The following is a 26,724-nucleotide window of genomic DNA, read 5'->3' on the forward strand; positions in this document are numbered from 1 at the left end:
ACCAACTGCTTAGTAAAGTCTATTATTATTTTTATTTATTATTATCCTTTCCATTTGCAGATGAGCAAACAGGGTTTGGAAGAGCAAGTTGCTCAGAATATCCCCATTTTCCTAGTGGGCAGAGAGATCTGGGATCCAGGCAGCCTGTACTGTGCACTCTAGCGAATCTTTGATGCCTCCTTACCTTTGTATTAGTTTCTTAGATTACCCCCAAATCCTGAAGAAGACAGATGTGAGTATGAATTGTGATGTCGCTGGCTGACTAGTTGCTGATCTTGCCAACCTTCTCAAATACAGCCAGAATTAAAAAAAACTCTGGTCCTGTTATCTCTTCTCATTGTCCCCTATGTCAATGCATTTGTTGCATTAAGCACCATTTGCAAAAGGGCACACCCACTTGACTGGCTGGCTGGCTTCTTGTCTGTTTGGTTTGAGTCTATTAAGTCAGAGCTTAGCCTGTCCTGCCCACAGCCATCTTTTGGTATCAAAACAGCACCCCCTGCCCCACAGCAGTCAACCCACAAAAATCACAGAAAAAAATGACTTTGGAGATTAAGGAAGCAATCTAGATTGGAATTATTGGCAGAGAAAGGTATCGTGGCCCTTCTTGATTTCAAGGTGTTGGGTATGAGTCAGCAGGGGACACCAGCCCACAGGCAGGCATTCTCAGGAAGAGCCCTGGACCCTTTTATAGTTGCCATGGGTTTAGTTTTCAAGGATGGTTCACTGTTCAAGAGTCTCAGGTGAGCCCCTGCTTCCAAGATTAAGTAGCTGCTGTGAATCTTTTTGTTGCAGAGTGAAACCCTACAGAACCCAGTCTACCGCCTGCCATGAGCTTGACAGCTTCACCTCAATTAATACCACAGTGAAGCATGCCTTCTGCTCTGATTTCAACCTTGTCACAGTGACAGAACCAGGGATGGATCAGCACAAGTGTTCCAGGACACTGACAAGCTTCTCTCTCTGTGGTCAAGGCAGCTCTACATGCCCACTGTCCATCTCCAGGTAACCACTACTCCCAGTCCCTTTCAGCTGCCCATGTCATCTCTCACTCATCTACATTCCAGAGTGTCTGGAAGCCAGGTGCTTTGGGTTAACAGAGGCAATTGTAATTTTTCGAGGTTTAGGAGCTCACAGGCTTAGGCTGAGCACCTACACATGCTTAAGCAAGTACTTACAGAGAAATGTAGAGGCCACAGGGCATAAACCAGTGATTCAGTTATCCAACCTTTTGTGTTTTATAGACTATGTAGGGAAATACATTTACAGGAATGTCTAAAGCCTTTTGCTATGGAGGCTCCTTGAGGATGCTGATGGAAAATCACCAGAGCAAACTTCCTACCCTGACCCCACCCCCTGGATGAGCCTCACTACAGAGGCATTATTTGTCTCTCTTAACTGTAGATCAACCCTGCAACTTGCTTTGTCTGGTGGGTAGTAGATGGGACAGCTTGCTAGTCACAAGAGGAACTAGTCTCCTATCCCTTCCTCTAGCATGAGAATGCTATGCCAGGTGAGTCTACTGGTGCAGGAGAATTTACATGAGGACAGGCTTGAGGTGCATTATCTTCTCAGAGACCACCTCAGTAGGCTAGCTGTGACCACTCATCTCAGCCTGTGGGGGAGCTAGCCAAGGCCAGTAGATATACTTGTTAACCCTCCAGAAAAATGAGCAATGCACACTTACCATGTGCATTAAGGTTTTCCAGTTGCTTGTTACACTGCAGTGATGTAGCAGTTGGTAACTACTCCTTAGTGGAGAATTTTCCCTAAAACAGAGGTGTCTGTTTCTGCATTAAAACAACAGAGACAGTGCCTTTATGCACCCAGTCACTTCTGGCAGAGGAGACAGGCTAATTTCTCTCCTATCTATTTGTGAAGGATCTGAGGGCATAGCTACACCAAGGACCAAACCAGCATTGTGCTGAAAGACAAAATGAAGAGCATAGCATTCTCTACTCCCAGCCAGGAAAGTAGTTACACAGGAACCAAGACCAAAGAATTCTTAAGGAAAATATCCAAGGCTCAGCCCTCTTAGAGAAAGAGCAGAAAAGATTGAAAGAATCTGAAAAGCAGTTTGCATCTCTCCTACTATCTTGATCCGATTAGGATGCTTAGGGATGAGTCTCTCTAAAAGCACACTGCCCCCACTATGCTGCTCTAACTATGGTGCTTGGGGGCTGCTTGCCTGTGTTTACTGTGTCCTTGGATGCACAGAAGTTCCTTGAACATTGCAGTTACCCAACTTCTCTGTTTCATTTCTCCTGCTTGTGCTTTTGGTGTCATAACCGAAATTCAATGCCATGTTCAGTGTGATGCACTCATGCCTATTTTCTTCTAAGAGTTGTATAATTTTAACCCTTCAGGTTTGGATCCATTGAGTTGATTTCTGTAGTATCAGAGTCACTCCTTCACATATGTTTTCCAGTATTTCCCAGCATCATTCATTAAGACAACTTCCTACTATCCCATGGATACTGTTAGGATCCTTGTCCAAATTCATTTCACAGAGTTGGAGAAATGGCTTGGCAGTTAAGAGCACTTGTTCTTGCAGTAGATCTAGTGTTCAAATCCCAGCACCCACATGGTGGCTCACAGCTGTCTTTAACTCCAATTCCAGAGTATCCAACATCCTCTTTTGGCCTCCTTAGACACTGCACAAAAATGGGGCATAGAGAAACGTGCAGGAAAAATGCCCCACAATAACATAATAAAAAATTAGTTTGAAATTGTTCAATATATTTCAAGATTTATTTCTGGGTTATCCATTCTATTTCACTGGACAGTATGTCTACCCTTATGACAAGTGGTTTGTTTTGACTAACATAGTTTTGTAGTAAATTTTAAAATTACTAACTGTGAGGCTTCCATCTTTCTTTTGAAAGGTTATTTCAGACACTTGTAGTCACGTGAGATACCATAGGGAATTAGAATAGGAGTTTCCATTTCTACAAATATAATGCTATTGCATTTTGGTAGGGCTTATGGTGAATGTGGAGATAGCTAGGGTAGTACTGTCACCTTAACAATACATATTTCTATCCAAGACACAACATGTCCTTTTCAGTTACATCTTCTTCAGATTCTTTTACAACACTTCATAGATTTTAGTGTCCAAGTCTTTCATTCTGTGACTAGAATGTCATTGTATAGTGACAACATGTCTATAACACCAGCAATCAGGAACCTGAGGCAGGAAGATTGAAAGTTTGTGGTCATTCTGGGCCACCTAGAGAGAACATGTTAAAAAAGCAAACATGAAGGTTGAAATGGATCACACCTGTAGGATATGAAGGAGAGGCAGAGGTAGGGGGATAACACAAGAGTTGAGAGCAGCCTGGGAAAGAGCTTTGGAGCAGAGAGATGGTTCACCAGTTAAGATTGCATACTACTTTCACAGAGGATCAGAGTTCAGTTCTCAACACCCACATTGGACTGTCCACAACCATTTATAACTCCAGTTCCAAGGGATCCAAAAGCCTCTGAGCTTTGCAAGTACCTGAATTCATGTGCCAGTACCCACCCTCATCACACATACAATTTAAACTCAGTTAAACATATTTTTTAAACCTCATTAACAAAGAAAAATTAAATTCTTATCTTGTTAGGTGATCTGCTTTCTTACCTCCCCTTTAAGACCATTCATGGTGACACAGAAATACTGCTGGCTTCTACCTGTACATTTCGTCTTCCACAATTTTTCTGAATTCATTTTTAGCTACAATAGACTGGAGTATTTATACAATCCCTTGGCTTTTACACATGGTCATGCTGTCTGTGAAAAGTAAATTTATGCCATTCTTTCCTACTTTAACAGCAGTGACAACTGAGTACCTTATTCTTGATTAGGGAGAGGTTTTCAGTCTTTCACTCTTATGATCTTATGCATTTCACACACAACTAAGTCACCTAATCAAGTTTACTCCTTGTGCACTGCAAGTCTTTTCATAAAAATATGTTAAATTTTGTCTTATTTGGTCTACTTGAATTGAAATGATCATGTGTTATTTTCTTCATTTTACTTGTACAGTATATTACACTGATTTTTCATGTGAAATTATTTTGCAATATTTTGCCACTTGATTAAGGTTTGGTGGTTTTGGTTTGTTGATACTTGGTTGGTTTTTGCATAAGTATTCACAAGGGATGCTATCTGCAGACTCCTCCTGTAGCTCTTGGCACTGGCTTTGATACAACTGGACTGCTGGCCTCACAGGACAAAGGAGAAGTGAGCAAGAGCCTACCTTCTCTTCAGTATTTTGAAAATACTTTAGTTAACTAGTGTTAATTTTAGTTTTTCAGTGTTCGGTAGATTGGACCACTGAAGCCGTTCAGTGTGGAACTTTCACTTTGAGAAGTTCATATTTTCTATTTTATGCACAATTCCATTTTGGTAGGTTTTGTGTTTCTAAAATATGTGTTCATCTCATCCAATCTGTATAATTTTATAGCACATAAGCTTATTATGTCCCTCTTGTTTGTCTGTAAATAATTGTTAGGGAAGCCCCATGTTTAAAAAAATCTGATTTCAGTTATTTGAATCTTCTGTCTTTTTTCCTTGTCAACCTAGATAAAAGTTTGTCAGTGTGTTGGTTGGTCTTTACAAAATACCCCATTTGTGTTCCACTCCATTATAAAAAGGGGGATTGATAATTTTATTCATCTTGCAAAGCACTGAAAACACATTCACCATTAGTGGAAACATGTGCTTTTATTCATGAACAGTTTTTGTCCCCTAAGCGCATTTAAGCTTACACTTGGCTTTGTGTCTGGCTCACCACAGGGAGGTGGTCAGGAGAGCACAGGGACTTTTATTTCCCTACCCTCTACCCTAACACAAAAGTTTCCATAAATCCTGCAGTAAGAAATCTCAAATCTCTAGGCCCACAGGAACAAAAAGAAAATCTGCAGCATCCCAGGACATGACAAAGAAAACACAAAACCAAACTTTCAGTGGGATTCTGGGGCCATGAGGAGTGTGCCCTTGGGAAAGGCTTCAGCCATTCCTGTGTCCCTTCACTGTGCTTCACTCTATCACATGGGACTTCCAGCTGTAGGTTTTGGTGGCCACCTCCCCCTATTTCAGTTTCTTACTGTCTCTGATAGGAGAAGATTCACCTTTTCAGTGAACGGTCTACCTGGACAAATTACTCTCGGAACTCAGCACAGAGAATTGGTATAATTGCTACCTCTCCTTTCCATTTTGTGGCACTTTGCCTCCTCTGTTTTGTCGCTCTGAGGTTTAATATGTCCATGGTTGCTGTATCTTCTTGGTGGCTCTTTTATCAATGTCTGGTGTTTCATCTTTTGCTAGGGTTTTTGACTTAGAGTTGATTTTCTTTTAGATCAATGCCATTACCTCATATCTTCTTTGGCTACCATTTGTATGAAATACACATTTTCATGCTTTCACTTTCAACTTACTTAGATCTTGACTCCGATCTGTATTTAGATGTCTGTGCTTTCGGATTACCTTTTGTAGACAGTGTATAATTAGATCCTGATTTATTTCTAGATGCTCTGCTCTGTCAGTCTCTAGCTTTTGATTGGTTCAATCCATTTACACTTAAAGTAATTACTAATAAGAAAGGACAGACTTCTACAGCAATGCTACTTGCTTTCTTTATGATTGGGAGTTTTTCCTGCCCTCATTTCTTTCACCTACTTTATTTGTTGTTTAGCAGATTTGTTAGCACAATATGATTTCCTGCTCATTTCATTTGCAGCTAGTTCACAGATACATTCTTTTTGGTTACCATGCATATTAAATTTAACATCCCAAATTTATAGCAATATACTTTGTTCTAATACATAATCTTCAATTATCTCAGCACCCCTTATACCACTGGCATTAGAAACTGTGTCTCTGAACACGGTATACCAGTAACATTGATTATAACTCCTTGTGTGTATTTTTTGGTGGTGGGGGGTGTCACTGAGACAGTGCTTTAGCTATATAGCCAAAGCTGGCCTAGACCTTGCCACAACATAGTCAAGGCTTGTGATTTTCCCACCTCAGCCTGCAAAATGCTAGTGAATCTATCATTTAAGTCTGATAGAGACTAAAAGTTCAAAAGTGGAATTACAAATATTTTAGTAACATTGGTTTTCATTCTTTATCACTGGACATCATCACAGCTTCATATGTCTTAGCATTAATGTCCAGTATCTGTCCCTTTAAACCTGAACACTTGAATACTCACTGGAACACTTCATTTAAAGCAGATCTATTAAACAGAAACAAACTATCTCAGGATTTATTATCTGGGAGAATCGTCATTCCTTCTCACTTTTGAGTCGTTTTCATGTACAGCATTGTATGTAGACAGCTTCGCTTTCCTAGCCTATATAATCATTATCCAACTGGTTTTTGACACCCAATGTTTCTGGTGATAAAAGGGCATGTAATCTTTTTAAGAATCCTGTATCAGAAATGAGTCCTTTTCTCTTGATGCTGTCAAGATTGTCTCTGTACTTAGCATTTGAAATTTTGGTAATAATGTGCCTCGTCATAGATCTCTCTGGTTCTATCCCTACCGGAGTTCACTGAGATTCTTGGATTTTTACATTTATATCATCCATCAAATTGGTGATGCTTTCAGCCATTATTTCTTCAAAAGTCTCCACTCTCTCTCATCTCCTAGGATTCCTGTAAATTTTGATTTACCATTGTTTTCTCACAAGTTTGCTGGGCTCTGTTAACTTGGCTTCTTTCTTCCTGTTTCCTGTCCCTTAGATTCAACTACTTTAGTAGCCACAGTTTCAAGTCTATGTATTCTTTCTTTGTGTTCAAATCTATAGTTGAACCCTGTTAGTGGATTAATCACTTTAATTATTTCTGTTTTGTCTCTTTTTATAATTTCTATTTCTTGGTTGATTTTGTGCATTTCACTCACATATAGTCATCAGTTCCCTCAGTTCTTTGTTCATCTTTCTCTTATCTCTCACCTGGGGTGCTAAGATGGATGGTTTAAAGTTTTATCTAGCAGTTGTAATGTCTAAGAAGCTGCCAATTCATTTTGTTCCTTTGAGGTAAACAAATTTTTCTCCTTCTTTGTAGGCCTTTTGCTGGACGTTAGGAATTTGACTACAGTAGTGTGGTGAATGAAAATCAGATCACTTCTCTCAGTCTTTGCAGACTGGCTGTGCAGTGGAGCATGCTGCAGCCATGCACTTAGGCTTGCTTTGTGCCAAGGCACCAGACCTAAACTGAAGGTTTCTCAGGACTTTTAGGACCATATGCCTTTCCTTGAAATGGTTATGAATTTTAAATTCCCTTGTCTATAGGAAGATTTTTTCTATTTTTCTCATTTTTCCAGCTTTTACTCCGAGCTTTTCATGGTTTCTTTCACGACCTCAGGAAGGGCATCTGAGCATCACTGTCATTTTGTAGCCTTTACAAGCAGGGGCATTCTCTTTCATTGGCTACATTCTGAATTAAACAGAACAGAGCATTCCTTGCTGTATGTATTCTATGTACAGTTTGGAATATAACTTTTAAAAAAAAGGTCTCATCTCCTCCTTCTGATGTTAGGGAAGAACTAGGAAATGGGATGTGATGCTCTTAACTCTGCTAAAGAGGTGTTTGAGAACTAGAAAGCAAATATTGCCCAAACCTTCCTGCTGAACAGTTTTTCTTGATTGTGTATTCAGGCCATTGCTATGTACCCTGGGCTTCTGTTTCAGGGATTGTACAAAATTGCCTCAGGGAGGTTCTCTGTTTCCATGTTTCTATGGGGAACAGAATCCTGAAGGCTTTTAGTCTCCATTCTCCCACTCCCAATCCCTAAGAGAATAATCTGTAGAGACAGGAGGGTGTTCATGAAAATAGAGCAGAGATGATCAAAGCTTAGACTGCAAAGGTAAAAATAAAGCAGCCATTTACTCTGCAGCCTAGGCTGTCACATAAGTTACGGCAACTGCACTGCTCCTGCCTTCTGAGTCCTGAAATCATAGGAGTGAAATCATAGCTCATGGCCCTGCTTAAAATAAATATTTTGACACCTCAAAAAATAACCAAGATTATAATAAAGCAATATGGTCCTCATGGTAATAATTGATCAGAAAATCCAAACTAAAACATTTTCCTGAAAAACATGAATTTTCAAGGCAGATAAGAAAACATGAAGAGACCATAAAAATAGTAGAGAATTTCAAGGTAGTATGTATTTTTTAAAAAGAGGATATTCTAAGCAACTCTACAGCAGACATTTGAAAAACCAGATAAAACAAGCAAAAAGTCCCACCTACAATAAGTCCAGTATGAAATAAGTAGTGTGACTGTTCCTAAAACTTGAAGGAAAATGTTTCATCATTTTAATGTGTTGGAACAAATTTCTTTCACAAGAAAACCTGAGAAGCATTTAAGGATGAAATTAAATCTAATTTCCATACACATATACTAAAACAAAAACAAAAACCATCCCCATATTTCAAGTTATACTGTAGAGTTACAGTAATTAAAACAGCATGGTCTGACCTGAAACAGACTCACTGAACAGTAGAATAGAACTAAGGACTACAATATAAGCCCATATTCTTAAAGCTACATGATTTTTGATAAAGAGACCACAAATACACATGAAAGGAAAACAAGCCCAGCATCCTCAACAGTATGGTACTTGTCAAACTGAACAACTACCATGTAGAAGAATAAAACTGGATACTTCTTTATCTCTCAACCTTCACAAAACTCAACTCCAAATGGGTCAAAGATCTCCACAGAAGATCTGGCACCCTGAGTCTGACAGAGGCCAAAGTAGGAAATTCAACTGGACTCCTTGGCACAGGAAGAAGTTTCTGAACAGGACCCTGATAGTGCATGCATCAAGACCACCAATTAGAAAATGGGATCTCATCAAGCTAAGAAAGTGTCTGTAGACCAAAGGACACCATCGTTCAAGCAAATTAGCAGCTTACAGAATGGAGAAAAACCTTTTTTACTAGTTATACATCCCATAGAGTGTTAGTACCTACATTTTATAAAGAACTCAAGAATCTAAACATAAAAAAACTCAAAACATATAAACAACAACAGCAACAAAAATGGTCTAACTAAAATGGGGCATGGAACTAAACACAGAGTTCTTTAAAGATGAAATATAAATGGCTGAGAAACATTTTGGAAAAATGTTCAACATCCTTTCTCATCAGAAACATCCAAATTAAAACTTCTTTGAGATTTCATCTTATCCTAATTAGAATGTCTAAGATAAAACTACAAATGACAAAAGATGCTGTTGTGGAAAAGGAAAACATTTGCTCACTGATGGTGAGAATGCAACTTGGTGTGGCCATGAAGGAAATAAAAGATTTCTCAAAAAGAGAGAAAAAGATCTACCACGTGATCAAGCTGTAACACTCTTGGGCATATACTCAAAGGATTCTATCACCTACTGCAGAAATACCTGCTCATCCATGTTCATTGCTATTCTCATAATACCCAATAAATGAAAACAACCTTGAAGTCCATCAGTTGATTAATGGATAATGAAAATGGAGTGCATCATCATTGTTGAATGCTACCTGGTTGCTAAGAAAAACAAAATTATGAAATTCTCAGGTAAACGGATAGAGCTGGAAATCACCAGTTGGTGATCTTATGATCACTGCATTAGATAAGTTAGGGCCAGAAAGACTAATATCCCATGTTTTCTCTTACCTATGGATGTTAGTTTTGATTTGTCAGATATGTGTATTTCTTTAGAAATAGCCATAAATGCCCAGGAAATTGGTAAGGGGCCATAGGGAGTGCTTTCAAATGAGACAGTGATATAATGAAGTAAAGTGGATGATGAAACAGGAAGGCTTAATTTAGGCGTGGGGTGGGAGTCAGAGTGAAGGAAAGAATATGGGGAGGGATAAATAACACTAAAGACCTTTTGAGAAAATATAGAAGCCTACAATTGTAGAAGCTTCCTAATACGCATGCACGTGCGAATATACATACACAGAGAGACACACACACAGATACACAGACACACACACACACACATAGACACACACACACACACACACACACACACACACACACTCATAAGAGTTAAATTGGTGTTACATTATAACATGGCAACAATGCACTTACTAGAAACCACAGACCAATAAATAAAAAGCTCAGTTTCAAGAATGGGCTCTCTCTTTTGGAGTTGGTAGTAGTCCCATAGACCCCAACTGTGGGAGCCATTTTTCAGGTTCTTCATGGCTTTACCCAGTAGGTCTGCATAGAGAGGATGCTTGGACGCTGGAGGGGAGGTCTTTTGCTCCACTCCTTGGCATCTCTATAAATACCCTGGGGCTGAGACATTCAGAGCTCATTGGAATAGGTTCCAGGCCCTCTCACGGCTGTCCTTTATTTTCTATCTGTTTATCTTCACAATCTAAGTCCTTCTATCTAATGTTTCCTGCTGCTTGCACTCAAGAACTCTGGGGAACTGTGAGGTTGGTGGGTAAGCACCTCGCACCCAACATTATAGGCTAGCCAATGCTATTGGTTACCTTCTACACTTGTTCTCATTTTTTAATACACCACATACATGGAGTCATAGAACATGGACAAATCAAGCTGGTACTCACCTGAAAGCTTCATTTCCATTGGCTAACTTTCATAGTGCTGAAAGGTGCTATGTATACTACCAGAGCATAAAAGTAGTCATGAATCTTTCCTATTTGTAAATAGTGCAAGCTACAATATTGACCTCCCTGGCAAAATATGCCCACTGATGTAGTGATGGCAAGAACATCATGGGATAAGACAGCTATATTATGATTGAATTTAAGGCCAGCTCCACAAGAAGAAACTCATGTATGGTACCATTATCAGGCTAAGAACATGGAACTAAACAGGCCATACACCCCAGAGTTTTATTCTGCTAAATGGGCATAATATTAATCTAACTCCTAGTGACTTTTCACTATTCCTATAGATTAAGGCAACTCTCAACACTCCTTAGAGAAACTCCTTTATTTTTTAAGTAGATGGAGATTAATACAGAGATCCACAACTGATCAAGGTTCAGGAAATAAAAAAATGGCAGGATTCTCAGCCCTGGATGGGACATCCATATCATAACCCTCCTCCAAAGGCTCAGGAATCACCATGGAATATGAAGTAGAAAGGTTGTAAAAGCCAGAGGATGTGGATAACTGCAGCCAAACAGTGCTTTCTGGACACCAGACCAAATTTCATCATTGAGAAGAGAGGTGGCAATGAAGTCTCACCCCCATATTGGGGGAGTTGTTGGCAATGTTTAGCTGCTGGGAGGTGGACAATTGGTTTTCCTTAGGAGTACAGCCCCTGGTAGGTTGACCATGCTCCGGTGGAAGGCCACATAACTAAGAATACATGGGCAGCACAAATTGGACTTGACTGTTTTTTAAAGGACACAAAGTTGGGTGGGTATAGGGAAGGGGGATAGACTTGGAAGAAGTTTCAGGAATAAGTAAACATGATCAAAATACATTGTACAATATTCTTAAAGAACTAATAAAAAAGAGAAAATTCTGCCCAAAATATTTCTACATGTAGGATATTTGCATGCAAATATTTAAAGGAATATTGACCTTCTTATGAATAACTAACCCTATATCATATACTTGATTACAGAGCAGGCAGAATGAAAAATCTTCTTGATTAATAATATCAAAACACAAAGGAAATCAGAAAACATCAACCTGCACACTGGCATATTTAATAGACTATATCTGACAACATGGTCCATACAAATGTGCAGGCTCCATACTGCTAACACTCTAATGTATAATTCTTTAAGAAATTTCTATAAATTGGTTCATATTTTCTGGAAATTTCTACACATAATGAGTTTTAACAGAAGTAAGATTATTGAAAGCCAGAAAACACAGGGGAAGGTACTTTTTAGGAGAGTTTACATTCATTTTAAAGGAGACATTTCTCAAAATGGGTAAACACATGGTCAACAGACATAAGAAGAATTCTCAGACTCACTGATAATAAGAAGTTCGTAGTGGAATAAAACACCATTACACACATAGAAGGATGTCTACCATGAAAATTGGAAGAAGTACTGACCAGGACAGGAAGAAAAGAGTATCCTGCACTCGGTTAGTGGGAGTGTAAATTGACACAGCCATTATAGAAAGTGGTATACAGGGTTTAAAACAACAACAACAACAACAAAAACCTGAAAATGAGCTAGCAATTCTGTATTTACCCAAAAGATTATAAGCCAGTTTGTCAAAGAGATATCTACACTCCATGCTGAGTGCAACACTGTTTACAATTGTGAAATTATGGAATCAACCAAACTACTGAAAAACATATTATCAGAGAAGAAAGTGTAGTATAAACAATGCAACATTGTCTAGTTAACAACAACAATGAAAGTTCTGTCCATTGTGACAGCATGGATGGAAATGGAAAACATTATGCTACATCAAATAAGCCAGGCAGAGAAAAACAGACTGTTGTGATGTGTATGTGGTATCAAACCCAATCAAACCCAGAAGTAGTAGCAGAATGAGGTTGAGCAAGTCTGGGAGAAGAAGGAAGAAGACGATAACATTAAAATGATAAAAAACTCAGAAAGGAAGATTATTTTCAAGGTCTACTGCACAGCATGGAGAATAAGAGTGCATTGTGTATTTCAAAATTGCTAACTATAAATTCCTAAAAGGAAGTTTCAAGTTTACTCACCACAAAAGAGATTAAATATTTAAGGAGGAATGTGATACCTAGTTTGATTCAATTATTCCACACTGCATGCATAAATCATAACATCAATTTTTACCCCTTAAGTAGATGTAATTATAAATTCTTAATGTATAATAAAAATAAACATTTAAAAATGAATCAATGTAGAAAATCAATATATAACAGTCACAGAAAATAGTCATATAAACACAGCATGAAGAAACAATATCTACTTAGGACATTCAAAAAGTTACCATCATTTTAATAGTTGTTAAATATAAATATAAACTGGTGCAGGTTTCACTTTTCATATTTCAATGTATAACACAATTCTGGAAAGTACTTAACAGATTCTCCTTATACACACACACACACACACACACACACACACACACACACACACCTCCCTACCTGGGAATTAAATGAACACATATTAGTTACCCTAAATGGAAAGTACCATCATCCTTGATGGTGGGCTCAGACAGCACCCATGTCATAGAAGAATGAGCTGGTCCTGTACATTGTCAGCTCACCATTCTTCTGGAAATCAAAGTCAGTACAGTGGAGTGGCGAAAATAAATGAGAAAAAACTATTTTAAATGAAGAAAAACTCACTACAATAAATAATGTAAGTATAAAAATAAAATGTTTAATTGGAAATAAGAGATTAGTGTGGCTGGATGATTTTCTATACTGTGGTGGTTTGAATGAGAACTGTCTTCCATAAGCTCATGTATTTGAATACTTGGTGCCAGTTGGTGGCATTGTTTGGGGAAGGTTATGGAACCTTTTGGAGATATGGCCTTTTCGGAAGAACTGTGTCATTGGGGTAGGCTTTGAATGTTTATAGCCTTACCCCCACTTCCAGTTTTCTCTCTACACTTTGTATTTATGACTAATGATGTAATCTCTCAGCTTCTGCTCTTGGCTGCCTGCTCCCATGCCTCCCCTGCCATTATGGACTCTCCCTCTGGAACTATAACCAAAATAAATTCATAATGTTTTATCAAAACAATTAAAAAGTAACTAATAAAGAAATTGGTACTAGAGGCTCTCTGTTATAAAGAACCTGACCATTTGGATTTTGGGGGGAATGTGAAAGACTTTGAGACCTTGAACTAGAAAGCCTATTTTTGTCATGAACAGAGCTTAATGGCTCATTCTATTTGGAGCCTGGAAGATAGTAGTGCTGAGAGCAATGTGGAAGGAGAGGCTTCAGATTTAAATATTAGTGGCTGAGCTAGAGATCAGTCATAGGATATTTTGATAAATGGTATGGATGTACTCTGCCCTTGTCCTAAGACCTTGCCCAAAAACTATTGGACTCTTTGATAGAGTCAGCATAATGTTTATTCTGTGAATTGGTTATTACTAACAACTATTATGCAGATCTACAACTAAAAAGAGAAAGTGGGACACAAAGAAATTCAAAATGTACAGTTTGGAGAGAAAAAGAGCACTGGGGAGCTTAATGTTATAGCCAATGCCAAAAGAGAGGCTGTAATGTTAATGAGATGGGGCTATGAAGGGGTGACCTCCTAGGCTGTAGGAGAGCAATGAGAATGGTATACTTAGGGAAAAACACCTGTCAGGTAAGCTTCCAACTTGTGAAAGAGGAAAGCCTGAAGAGTTTCCTGTTCCTAGAAAAAAAAACTACACACAAAAGCCACTGCTAATGTGATCCAATATGAGGAGAATCCATCCTAAACTGGCCAACAAACTTGACAGTGCCATCCACCTAACAGTGGTTTTGGAAGCATGAAAGATGCAAGAGTGAGGAGATCATAAATTCTTCCTCCAAGTTTCAGAGAGCTGTTGAAGATAGGCATGATATAGCAGAGGAATCCTGAAAACAAGGCCATGAAAGGCTATTGTATAAAGCTGAAAAGATGAAGGCTGGGTACAGTGGAGATCCCAACATGTTGGAGGCCCCAATACCTCTCAACGCTCAAACCTTTGATTTAATAATGCCTTAAAACTTTTAGCCATAGGAATGGTTACATTAATAATTTTCAGCAGTAGTTTTTAACAGCAAGTAGGGACCTTACAATGTACTGTCCAAAATACTTTCACATTTCCCATCAAAAGATGCTACCTTGTTTTGATGACCATCATCCAACATCAGGTGCTTTATAAGGCAAATGACATTATATTTGTAACTTCCTTATCAACCCCTAGCACAGAGCAATGCAATGTTTAATGGGACAAAGAAACACATTTAATGGCAAAAGAAGATCCAGAGATTGAAAAGAAGGTAGAGAAGACAGAGATAGAAAATAACTCCACCTTCTAACAGATAGCAGGGCAAAGAAGAGAAGTCGTGCAGGTAGGGGCAGATGAAGGCCTTGAGTCCAAATGCCCTCTGCATCCAAGACCTTTCTGATACCTTGAAAGGCATGACTTCCCAAAGGTAACTTTAAAAGGTTTATTCATGTCAGGACATCATTGTGCCTTATCTAAAGATGCCCCAGTTTCATAGCAAGCTGGCCTCTGCCAGAGGCTCAATGTGCCATTGTGGTCAACTGTGCCCAAGTCAGTGACCACTAATGAGTTCATGCAAAGCTTGAGCTCAAGGCACTGGAACAGTTGGAAGAAGCAGTTCCCAGTGCCACTAACCTTTCTTTACCAGTAGAACATTACTTTTCTCAAGAAGTTGTGGACCAGTCCATCAGCAGAGTGAAGGATCAATACTTTCCCAGAACAAGGCTGATCTGAGGCACTAATGTATGCTCCCTCTGGTCTATAGCCAAAGATCTTCATCTTTTCCAGAAAACGCAGAAGCCCCTTTGATCCTGGTGCATCATGGCTATATGTGATGGAAAAGAAACTCAGAGACTCAAAGTAGTGGCTGACCACCAGTGTGGGCAATAGCTGGGATGAAGAAAGAGCTCAGTGCCCAACAGTGGGAAAATTCAACTGCAAGTCTCAGGTATAATCACTCCAACTTATATCCACAGCCAGAAGGAAAGTGCTCTCTTCTGGGTGAGACTTCCACAGCAGCACCTCATGAGGACAGAGACAACAAGTAAAAACTATGGGGTGTTTGGGTGGTGTATATCTCTTCCATTCCCACACACAGTACAGACACCACTGACGAAGAGGGTCAATTTCAGCTTTCTGGTATTTCCACGTAAAAACAAAAGGTATTCAGGAGAAAACTGACTTTGGATTTTGAATTTTACTTCCTTCCCAGGAGCCCCTGTTACATTGCTAGGTGTCAGCAGAATCCACAGCTCCTAGTCAATCTCAAGCTCCAGACACAGACAGCCAACACATATAGCACACTGCAACATTGAGTACTGACATTCTGTAGGCTGGGAAGGTTCTATGTATTATGATTACAATATGTTTGACTTCTGATGAGTTAATAAAGAGCCAGACAGCAGTAGCACATGCCTTTAATCCCAGCACTTGGGAGGTAGAGGCAGGTGATATCTGTGAGTTCTAGGCCAGCCTAGTCTACAGAGCAAGATCCAGGACAGGCACCAAAACTACACAAAGAAACCTTGTCTGGAAAAACAAAACAAAACAAAAAGATGTCACAATACTATAAACTGAGGAGCATCTGATCTTATTTACCAAAAGATACAGTGTACAATCCAGGCTTGAGATATTAGCTTAGCTCTGGCTTGCTGTGTTCCTACCATGATTCAGCAAGTATAACAATAAAAGAAAGAAGGGCTGAGGATAAGGGTGGAGAGTGACACTGATAAGAGCATCTGTGCCTTATTTTATAGAGAAACATTGCATGTATTTCTAGAGGAGAGGCTGGACTATACTTCATAGAGCAGCACGGGATGAATATGTGTGTATGTGAACTTTAAACAATAATCAGCATCTTTAATTATTAATGTGCTTTTTGCTCAAAAGCTCAACTTAAGCTCTATGAAGACATACTGTTTTGAATATCGGGATAGAAATGTGTAGGCTAGCCAACTTCTAAGAAGCCAGACGCCTGCAGTGCAGACACAGTATACACAGTATATGCTGGTCTGTCTGTACTTACGGTGATTTGTGTAGGTCCACAGATATCTGAAGAATTGTTACAGAAATAGGAAGATCTCAATAAAGACTGAGAGGCACTAGACAACTGCACCTGGAAAAATTAGGCTGCACAGGAAGCTGCTTCCTGATTGCAGGTAACCGATGGAAAGTTAACCAAAAAGATTATTTTTAGATTGCTGTGCAAAGGCTATTATGAAAGGTCCCCTGACTTATTATTGCAGTAGTACTTAATCTGTAGGCCAAGTGTGAGCTAAAGATACAATTTTTTAAAAATACTTTATTTGTTTAGTTGGTTTTCTTTCTATTTTACCTTACTCTTACCTCTTATTTGGCATAAAATTTAATACCTTGGAATGAAATTTGTAAACTTATTACAGCACTTGCATGTGTGTTACATAACTCTATTCCCCAAAGTTAAGGTCCTTTGACTTTAACAAAGACAAATAGATATAGTTCACTTCTGTCAAGAAAATAAAGAATGCAGGGCCGGCAAGACAACTCATGGGGAAAGACACTAGCCAGCAAACCTGAAACCTGAGTCCAGTCCTGGTAACTCACATGGTGGAAGGAGAGAAACAATTCCTTCAGGTAGTCTTCTACCCTCTTTGCATGAATACACACCCAAAATAAATACATGCAAAATGAGGAAAAAGAGACCACAAGGAAAATATTTTTTAAATGAAGAGTAAAAAATAAATAAATAAATAAAAGGAAGAGAACCCAAAGCGCATGCTTTGTCTTAAAAAAAAAATGTTAATTTTAGTTGATACTTGCTCCCAGCTACCCTCCATCATATACATCCACATGCACACACAGCCACGAACTCAGATACCTACACTCACGTACACATATATGGACAAATGCATGGCATAAACATATGCTGCCTGCCTCTACTTGGCTGAGGGAGTGGGCAGGAAGGTAAATGGCTTTCCATTTTAAATCCCAAATGTTGTGGTAGGTGTTCTTCCAGGGAGACCAGCGTACTATCAGAACCTCTTACACTGAAGTCAAGTGTCTCAGTGTGAGACAAAAATATAAAATGCAAATCCCGGCCTTAGAAACGTCATGCTAGACTTTGGAGAAAGATCACTACAGTTTTATTGACATATGCCATCATTCCCTTATACATAGAAAGGTCTGATTTGGCAGAAATTTCAATTTTTGCTACAATACTGTGGTTGGTTATAAAAGATATTCAACATTTTCTAGTTAAGGCAAAGTTAAATAATTTCCTCTACTCAATCTAGAAACTCTGCTAGTCACAGAATACAGATTTCAACACGTTTGGTTTGGGTTTTACTTTCAGCTATCAGGGTCTTCTGAAAAAGGTCTGGACTCACAACAACCTGAGATAGGTCTTCCTCCAAGAGACCCACAGGTGCTCCATTCAAAACTGTGGGCCACTCCTAGAAGGCCTCAAGGCTGCTTTTAGTCCATGGTATCAAGAAAGTTAGATAGGCACATACTCACTTCCACACCAAACAACAGCACAGAACGAAAATCAGTGTGAAATCCATTCAGAGACAGAGGACTTAAGACTATCGTTCAGCAAATTGATCATATACAACTATAAGACAGAAGAATGGAGCATCATAGGAAGATCAGGTCATTTCCTATCAAGCAGGGAAGTCCTGGGCCTCCTCTCTGCAGCTCAGGAGGCAGCCTGGTTTTCAGGTGAGGGACTACATCTTAATCCCTGGAGAGATCTCTATCTCATGTGTAAAGCTCCATTATGGAGCTCCATCGCTCCATAAATATCAGTGGCACTGCCTCTATAGAGTACCACTGAGACTATACCTTAAATCTGCACAGTAGACATCTTTTAAGTAGTGCAGCTAGCTTTGAAAAAAACCCATTAAAGCCTCTCAAGTGTCAGGGCAATATTAATTACAGGTCTTTGTGCTTATGATATGGGAGTCTGTGTTCTTAGATATGGCAACCCAATTATATACAAATTATACAAGAAGGCTACTTTTCAACTGTCGGTGACTATTTATAGTAACCATAATGCCCCAAATCTTAGAGTGATGAGATTTTCTTTTCTGCAAAGCTCAGAATGTTTCATGGATATTTACCAATTAATTTAAGGACATGGTCTCACTTACTATAATCATCTCAAGTGAGAAACTCAATGCCAATGCACCACAAAACTTCAAAACTGGCCCTGCAGAGCAGACAGACCTTAGCCCGTACAGCACTGTCCCATCAGGGTGGAGGCGGATCATGCGGTTTTTCACTGTCACTCCGTGCACAAATGACTTTTTGTCATTTAAGAAATATGTGTCGGGCACCCAGAGCTGGTCAGCCACTCGATTGTCAAGCGTGAGGTTGAGAGGGATCCCAGAATAGGCGAGCCTTTTATCTCTCCAATATTGTTGAAAATACATAGTTAAGGTATAATCCTGGGAGGAAGAGAAAGAAAAGAAAGAAAATTAGTTTGTGCTCAACACAGGTGTAACTCCTGCATGCAATGACAAATCCAGGCTGAATCCCATGTCCTGTAATGGGCAGAAGCAGTGGACACTTCCTTGGGGAGGCAAGCACTGAGTTTAATAAGCACAATGTAAGAAGAGATACATAGAAAATGAGTGACACACATACAAAATTTTGATTTTACTTTGTCAAGCGCAGCAGACGGTTGCGTTTTGAGACAACCATACAGAAATAAAAGATAAGAAACCATTGTTGTAAAAATCAGATGGCTGGTAGGGAATTTGATTGGCTCCCTAGGTACATGTTTCCCCACCAAACAGACAGCGTTTTAACCAAACAGCATGGATGAACTCTATCTATAAAACTGACCCAGCAGTTGAAGCTACTTTCTTCTGCTCTTGCAAAGGCTATAAATATACAGCCCTTCCAGAAACATCCACCAGAGATAAAGTGGCCTGCGGGAGGGCTCTGTGCCCCAACTTTCACATATTCTTTTACTCTCAGCTCACCCTTACTATATACTACCTTAACTGGGCCATAACCTCACCTGGAGATAACATGACATGGGGAACATGGGAGCCTGAGTCACAGAAGGACATGGAAGGAGACCACCGCACTGCCTCTGGCAACCAACAAAAATCAGTAAATGCCTACTCAGGGAACTGTAAAGTAATTTTTGCTTTTTGTTGTTCTTATTGGCAAAACAGTTCATTCAGTTGGCAGAGGTGAAGGCATCCCATATACCCAACAGAAAAATAAGAAATAGATGAAATGCATAAATGTGCATAGGTGTATACATCAGAAAATATGGTGAGAATCACGAGACCCTGTTGTTGAAGGATTGGGCTGAAAATTTGAAGGCATATAGGTACATTCCACAGCAAGGGAGTCCACATGCCATTTGGTCAGGTCTGTAAACATGCTCATTTTGTGGGCAGTGAAAGGTGAGGCGCAAGCCAGTTTCAGAGTCTATCCTGGACAACAGGGGCTAACATAACCCATTAGCTCACATGGCAGTTCTCCATGTTGTACAGTCTGTCTCATTTGAACAATAAATGATATGTATTATGCTTAAAAGTGATAAAGCACAGATATCAACCTGTCCTTTCCAGATGTGCCCAGCAAGAGGTTTCAAGAAAGCTCACACATACAAAGCAACTCTGAATAAAATATAGATTTTGGAATGAAGGTAATGCTCAGGGTCAGAATGCATGCCTAGAGTGTGTGAGGCTCAGCACGACAAATGGGCCTCTACAGAAAAAGAAGAGAAGTGAGGAAAGAGGGCAAACCAATGTGTGCTAGAGTCTTAGATTTTATTTGAATTTTTAATGAAAAGGGAACACCTGAGAAGTAGGAATTTCTTACAAGAACATCCAGGAGTGGAGCTCTGAGCCTAGTACATCCTATACAGATGCTCACTCCCATCCCAATAACAAATCAAAGATTTTCATGGAGAAGATGTAACTAAACATAGGCCTGGGGAAGCTAGCTGAGAAGGCAGGGAGCATGGCAAACCTGGGAGCTATTAGTTTGCAGCACTTACATATTTGCAAGTGTATGGAGAGGGCCACAAAACTGGATGCCACACCAGTGGCTGAGAAGCAGAGACTGGGATGTGAGCATCGTACAGTGAAAGCCAGTATAATTTCATGTGTCAGGGTGACTACCAAGTACATTAAACCATGTATCTTTGTTTTTATATGCTCTGACATCCGGGGCCCCACTGAGCTGGGGGAACTGACCTCCCAGGGTTAACTAGTTATTACACAGAGTGGACAACTTCCAGGACTAACATCCACATTCAATGGATCCAGAGCCCTTGCACTTCCTTTATGGAGCTTGTACATAGCAGCTAACAATTCACAATGTCTAGTGGTCTAGGTCTAGGTGTGAAGTGACTGGGAAGAGCCTCTCTGGTTAGAAGCCTTGCAATTACCTAAGTTAAGCGATTCTGGGATGTTTACCTTTATCTCTTCTTTTTATGGAAACAACATTAAAGGCCTCTACTTAGAGGTGACCTTTTCTTTCTGCAAGTTCTTATGCTATCCCCATGGTGTGGTGTGTCCCTCCATTTGTTACTCTTTTGCTGGCAGCCATCTCCCAGTACCTTGGCTGTCCTAGACTTGCGCATCTTGTGACGAAAAATATTGTCAACTTGACAGGAACTAGATCACCTAGGAAACAGAGCTCTGGGTATTATGTAAGGCAGTTTCTAGACTGGATTAGCTGAAGTGGAGCAACCTACTCTAAATATGGGTAGCACGATTCCATGGTTTGGGTGGGATTCTGAGCTGAATAAAAATCGAGCTGAGCAGAACCATTCATCTCTATGCTTCCTAATTGTGAATGCAATGCTCTTGCCACCAAGCTATGGCTGTAATTAGGTACTGTATACTCAAATTGTGAACCAAAATAAGCCTTTTCTTCCTCAAGATGATTTTTGTCAGGTATTAATTTATGAGAAAAAAATACCTTTCCATCGTATAAAATTAGCATTGAGAAGTAGGGCCACCTGTTAAGTTGCCCACACTCCGGTGGTCAAACTCACCTGCATTAGTATATGGGAAGGACAACTTGGACTCATAGGGTTATTTTTTTTTAAAGGCAAATTTGGGAAGAGGTTGGAGGAGATAAAGGAAGAATGTGAATAGATCAAAATACATTGTGTGCAGGTATGAAATGTTCAATGAACTAATAAAAATATGTTTAAACACAAAAAAAGAATTGGGGTCATTGATCTTATGAACCTGATCATGTGATTTGTAGGTCTTTGGATCTGGTCTTTGGGAAGGAATGTGGGAGTTCAGAACACTAAGCTAGAGAAAACCTTTAGAACACTATAAACAGAACCAAATGAACCGTTCTGGTGGGAATTCTGAGAGAGTAGAGGACGAACTCATGAGGATTCACAGAGGAATACAGATGCTACTGAGAGCTGAGCTAGGAGCCATTTAGGTTACACTCTGGCAAAGAATCTGGATATTCTCAGCCCTTGTCTGGAGCCTGAGTGAAGTTGAATTCAAAAGGAATGTATCAGTGGCTTGGTGGAGGCAATCTCAAGGCAGGTTAGCCTTCAAGCTGTGTCATCTACTGCTCACTATTCTTTTCCAGGTGCACAATGAAAGACAGCAACAAATGGAGCAAAATGGTAAGAAAAGCGTGCCCTTTGCTGGGGAGAGAAGTTTGAAGTTTCAGACAGGAAGAAAGAGGAGAAAACAGTTGTATTTGTTAAGGAGATGAGCCCCACCAAGGACCAGCTGCTTTCTCAGCACCGGGGCAGCTGGAAAGGTAATCTTGAGGGCAGAACCCCACCCATTGAAGAAAACCTCCTGTGAAAATCCAAATTCATCAAAAGAAGAGAGCCTAAACTGAGGCAGCTGCTGAGGGGTTTCCCTGATCAAAAAACAGCTACCTATGACAGTGTGCCCCAGGGTCAGGACGTAGTCCACATGGAACTAGTTATACCTACACACAAAAAAATGAAACCAGACATAGTGTTGCTCAACTAATCCCAGCACTTGAGATACAGAGACAGGTGGATGTTTGAGAATTTGAGGCTAGTCTGGTTTATATAGGGGGTTCAAGGCCAGTTAAGCAGCAAAGACTACATAATGAGACCCTAACTAAAAACCAAAACAAAACAAAAGCTGAAATGGAGGCTTAAAGCCAAGGTTCTGGAAGGCTGCTAAAGCCACAACCATAGAAGGGGGGCCTCGGGGTCTACTGCATTAACTGAGAAGGAAAAGCCCAAGTTTCAATGGAAATGATAGGATGGCAGCAATGCCAGGACCCTGGAATGTTGGCTGAGGAATGTTGCATTCAAGGAGTAGAGTTGACCTGTGGAAGAGGTTTTGGGTGCTACAGGATTGCAGAGCTGGAGGGTGAGGCTACTCAAGCCCTTTGAATCTCAGATAATTCCACAAGGAGCTCCAGATGCCTAACACTGAGCTGAAGGATTTCACATTCCCTTCTTGATTTGGGTACTGCTTTGGTCTGATACTTCTTTGCTATGTTCCCATTTCTCCGTTTTGTAAAGGGAACATTTATTCTGTGCCATTGACTGTAAGAAGTATGAAACTTGTTTGTTTTATGTTACAGCAACTCAGTGTTAAGAAATTGCCTGAGTCTCAGAAGAGAGTCTGCACATACACTTGAAGAGAGTTAGAACTCTTAAAGACTATAGGGACTTTATAAGCTGGATGAAATGCATTTTGACTATGAGATGGTTTTGACAAGGGGTGGAAAACTGTGACTTGAAAATTATCTACTTGAGTTTCAATTTGACATGGTGTAGAGTTGTGATGGTTAATAATGCCAACATGACAGGATCTATATTACCAAGGAGACAAACCCCTGGGTATATCTGTAGCAGAATTTCTAGATTAGATTGAGCAGAAAGGTGCATCCTATATATGGATGACACCATTCTCTAGGCTGGGTCTTAGACTAAAAAGAAGAAAGAGAGCCCAGTGCAGGAATTCATCTCTCCCTTTGTTTTAGCAGTGGACACAATGCAACCATGACTTCAATATTCTCTGCCATAATAGAATATGCCCTCAAACAATGAACCAGAATAAACTGGTCCTTCCCCACATCCCTATTGCCAGGCATTTTGTCACAGTCACAAGAAAAGTAACTAATGCACGTTTCACTTACATTGTCAAGCGCAGCATGTGAGGGAGGGAGGTTGGTTATACAACCAAAATCTCAATGGGTAAGGGGGCAGTGGTTGTGGTGAAAAGCACCTGTTGTTTGGAAGCGAAAGGAGTAGGAGTAGGAATAGCGTGCTGGCTTGGCAAGTCCTGAAGTATCAGGCACTGTGCTGATCCAGAATTGCTGGAACATGGACCTCCACACCATCTATACTAACTTTTGTTAAAGAGGCGATGTGCAATAGCCCAAACGAGCAGTCATGGAGCATAGCAACATAGAAATGGATGCCATTATCAACTTGAGTTCTCCTATGTGCATAAAACTCTCCAAACTATCAGAACAGAAAAGTTTCACTCCAGTCTTTCTTTAACTGCCACCTGCTTCCCTACGCCTGAGTCATGAAGTCTGACACTCTCCACAGAGGCCCCTTCAGAGTGGCTTCACATGGTTTGTCATGAGGGAATAGGAAAAGCATCAGTTTGCACTGGGAGCCAGCTGTCATTCACAGTCTGAAGGCTCAGGATTAGGTTTTATTTTGGGTGGTGTTGCTCTCTACACCATCAGCAGCACCTCCTAGTTTGGCCTTTGGTGTTTGCTAAAGTGATTCGAGCTCAGAGGAAGAGCTTAGGGAGCCAGAAGAAAAGCCTACTTAAATTCAAAATCACTGAATCTGCTCAGTCTTGTAAGGAAGTTGCAAATACATCGATGGGTACATTAATCAATAGCTCCTTTCTCCTTGCAGACATTGGAGGATGAAGGGGAAAGGAAGATGAACAACATGAAGCAGATGATGGGATGGACCAAGACTCCTTGCACTAGCTTGTGCCATTGTGAGGTAGCAAAAAGTGAATTCCTTTGCTGGGAGGTGATGCTGCTAGCTGTCCCATGATGAAGCCCAGAGCTTAGTGACCAATCATCCCATAACACATTCTCACTCTCCCTTGTATTTAAATACAACACAAGTGCTGTCATCATTTCTACTATCCTGTCTCAACCTAGACAAATTTAGAGAAATGATTGAGTCTATCCACGCTATGCTCCTTACCACCACCTCTCCCTGAAACAAGGGAAACTGGTTTTGAAGTTAGACATATCTCCTCTGCAACATCAGGGCCTGATGGGTAGGGAGCTAGAAAGATCTGCATATTAAAGAGGAGTCAACTTGGTAGGGGCTGTTTGCAAAGGCCATGGAGGGCAGAGAACCAGGTCCTGAGGCATTCTTAGGAGTGAGTAAGAACTACAGTAGCCCCTGTTTCACTGCAATACAACTGTTTAAAAGTGCTGCTTCCAAGGGTTTCAGAAAAAATGGCCTATTTTTCACACGTGGAGCCATGAGCCAGACGTAGAAGAAGCCATGTACGGGATGGATAATCCATCATCTGAATTTCAAGTCAGAAAGGAGCAACCAACAAAGACTATAAGGCTCTAAGAACCAACAGAAATATTGGCTGTGGAGGACTGGGGATGAGTGCACTAGACTTCACTAAAAAGATGCAGCTGGAGCTCTGGAGAGGGACAGGGTCAGAGGATTTGGTGCCTGTCTACCTTGGTTTTTGACCCAAGGTCTCTCACTGGTCTAGGGCTCAGGAATTCAACTAGGCTAGAGAGCCAATAGGCCCCAGGGATCCGTCATTTCCCCAGATCTGAGATTCCAAGCTTGCCACCACACTTACCTTCTTCACATTGCTTTAGAGGCTCACACTCAGGTCCTTGTGCTTGCATAGTGCTTGACCAAACGAACTATCCCTTCACTCTTACTTGTTTTATTTTATGTAATGGTAGACTCAGGTGATACCTAAGTATAGGACGTTAGGAGTGGCTCAGGAGCATGCAGTCTTTCAAAGAATAGCCAGGCAAGCCCACTCAATGGAGGGACAGGCCTATTCATCTGGGAGACCCACAGGTAGCTAAGAAGGACTCAGGGGCTAGCAGTATACACAAAATAAAAGAAATATCTAATATCATAGAGTCAACCTAATATGTAATACATAATATATCTCCACTAGTATGGTTGACACAGCTCTCATTATCAGACTCTCAGATGTCTAGACACATCTACTTATTGAACAAATATTTACTTTGTGATGACCATGTAGTAATCAATGTTGGGGGTGGGTGATGAGCTAGGTGCAATACAGGCCCTAATGGGTTGGCCATCACCAGATTGAGGAAATCTGATTTTAGGTGTCCATAATTCAATTCAAGCAGTTTGGATAAGGTGCTACAATGAACATGAGGAGACACAAAAGAAGCTACTTCCAGGGAGGATTACTGCTGTGGGATGGTCTGTATGTCAAGTGTGTTGCTGATTGGTCAGTAAATAAATCACTGATTGGCCATTGGCTAGGCAGAAAGTATAGGCGGGACAAGGAGAAGAATTCTGGGAAGTGGAAGGCTGAGAGAGGGACACTGCCAGCCGCCATCAGGACAAGGAAGATGTAAGGTACCAGTAAGCCATGAGCCATGTGGCAAAGTAAAGATTAATAGAAATGGGCTAAATATAAGAGTAAGAGCTAGACAATAACAGGCCTGAGCTAATGGCCAAGCAGTTTAAATAATGTAAGAGTCTGTGTGTTTATTTTATAAGTGGGCTCTGAGACTGGCGGGACTTGGTGGTGGGAGCTGGAGAGAAATTCTCCAGCAACAAATGGCGTCCAACGTGGTGGCAAGAGTTTCCACCTAAAAACTTAGAAAAAAGATTCTAAAACGGAACTAAAAACAGCTTCCTAATTGTCTCTCTCAAATAAGCGGCAGCTGCCGGTTTGAGCTACTGGCGGGTTCCTAGCGTGCGCTCTCGACCTGCAGTATGGTGGGAATGAGGCCTCTGCAAATAACACATTAAGCTATGTGGTGGATTTAGCCTTTGCTAGTACAAAACAAAAAAAAGAAGTTTCTGGGCTACATGCTACTTTGGTAAAAGTGTAGACCCACTATTTCTGAGAGTTACGGCTCCCAGAGCTGGCGGA

The 26,724-nt window shown here is 40.4% G+C and overlaps 1 protein-coding gene across 2 annotated transcripts in view; it reads right to left on the minus strand.

Annotated features, from left to right (window-relative positions):
- Positions 1 to 26,724, minus strand: part of Gabrb3 (gamma-aminobutyric acid type A receptor subunit beta3) — a 236,738-nt gene that overhangs the window by 36,200 nt on the left and 173,814 nt on the right. For both annotated transcript variants that reach the window (XM_059253337.1, XM_059253336.1), the window contains exon 4: positions 18,854 to 19,074. In XM_059253337.1, coding sequence (XP_059109320.1) covers positions 18,854 to 19,074 — 221 coding nt within the window. The remainder of the gene's footprint in view (positions 1 to 18,853; positions 19,075 to 26,724) is intronic.

The sequence above is a fragment of the Peromyscus eremicus genome, chromosome 1 (genome assembly GCF_949786415.1).
Source record: "Peromyscus eremicus chromosome 1, PerEre_H2_v1, whole genome shotgun sequence".
NCBI classification, from domain to species: Eukaryota; Metazoa; Chordata; class Mammalia; order Rodentia; family Cricetidae; genus Peromyscus; species Peromyscus eremicus.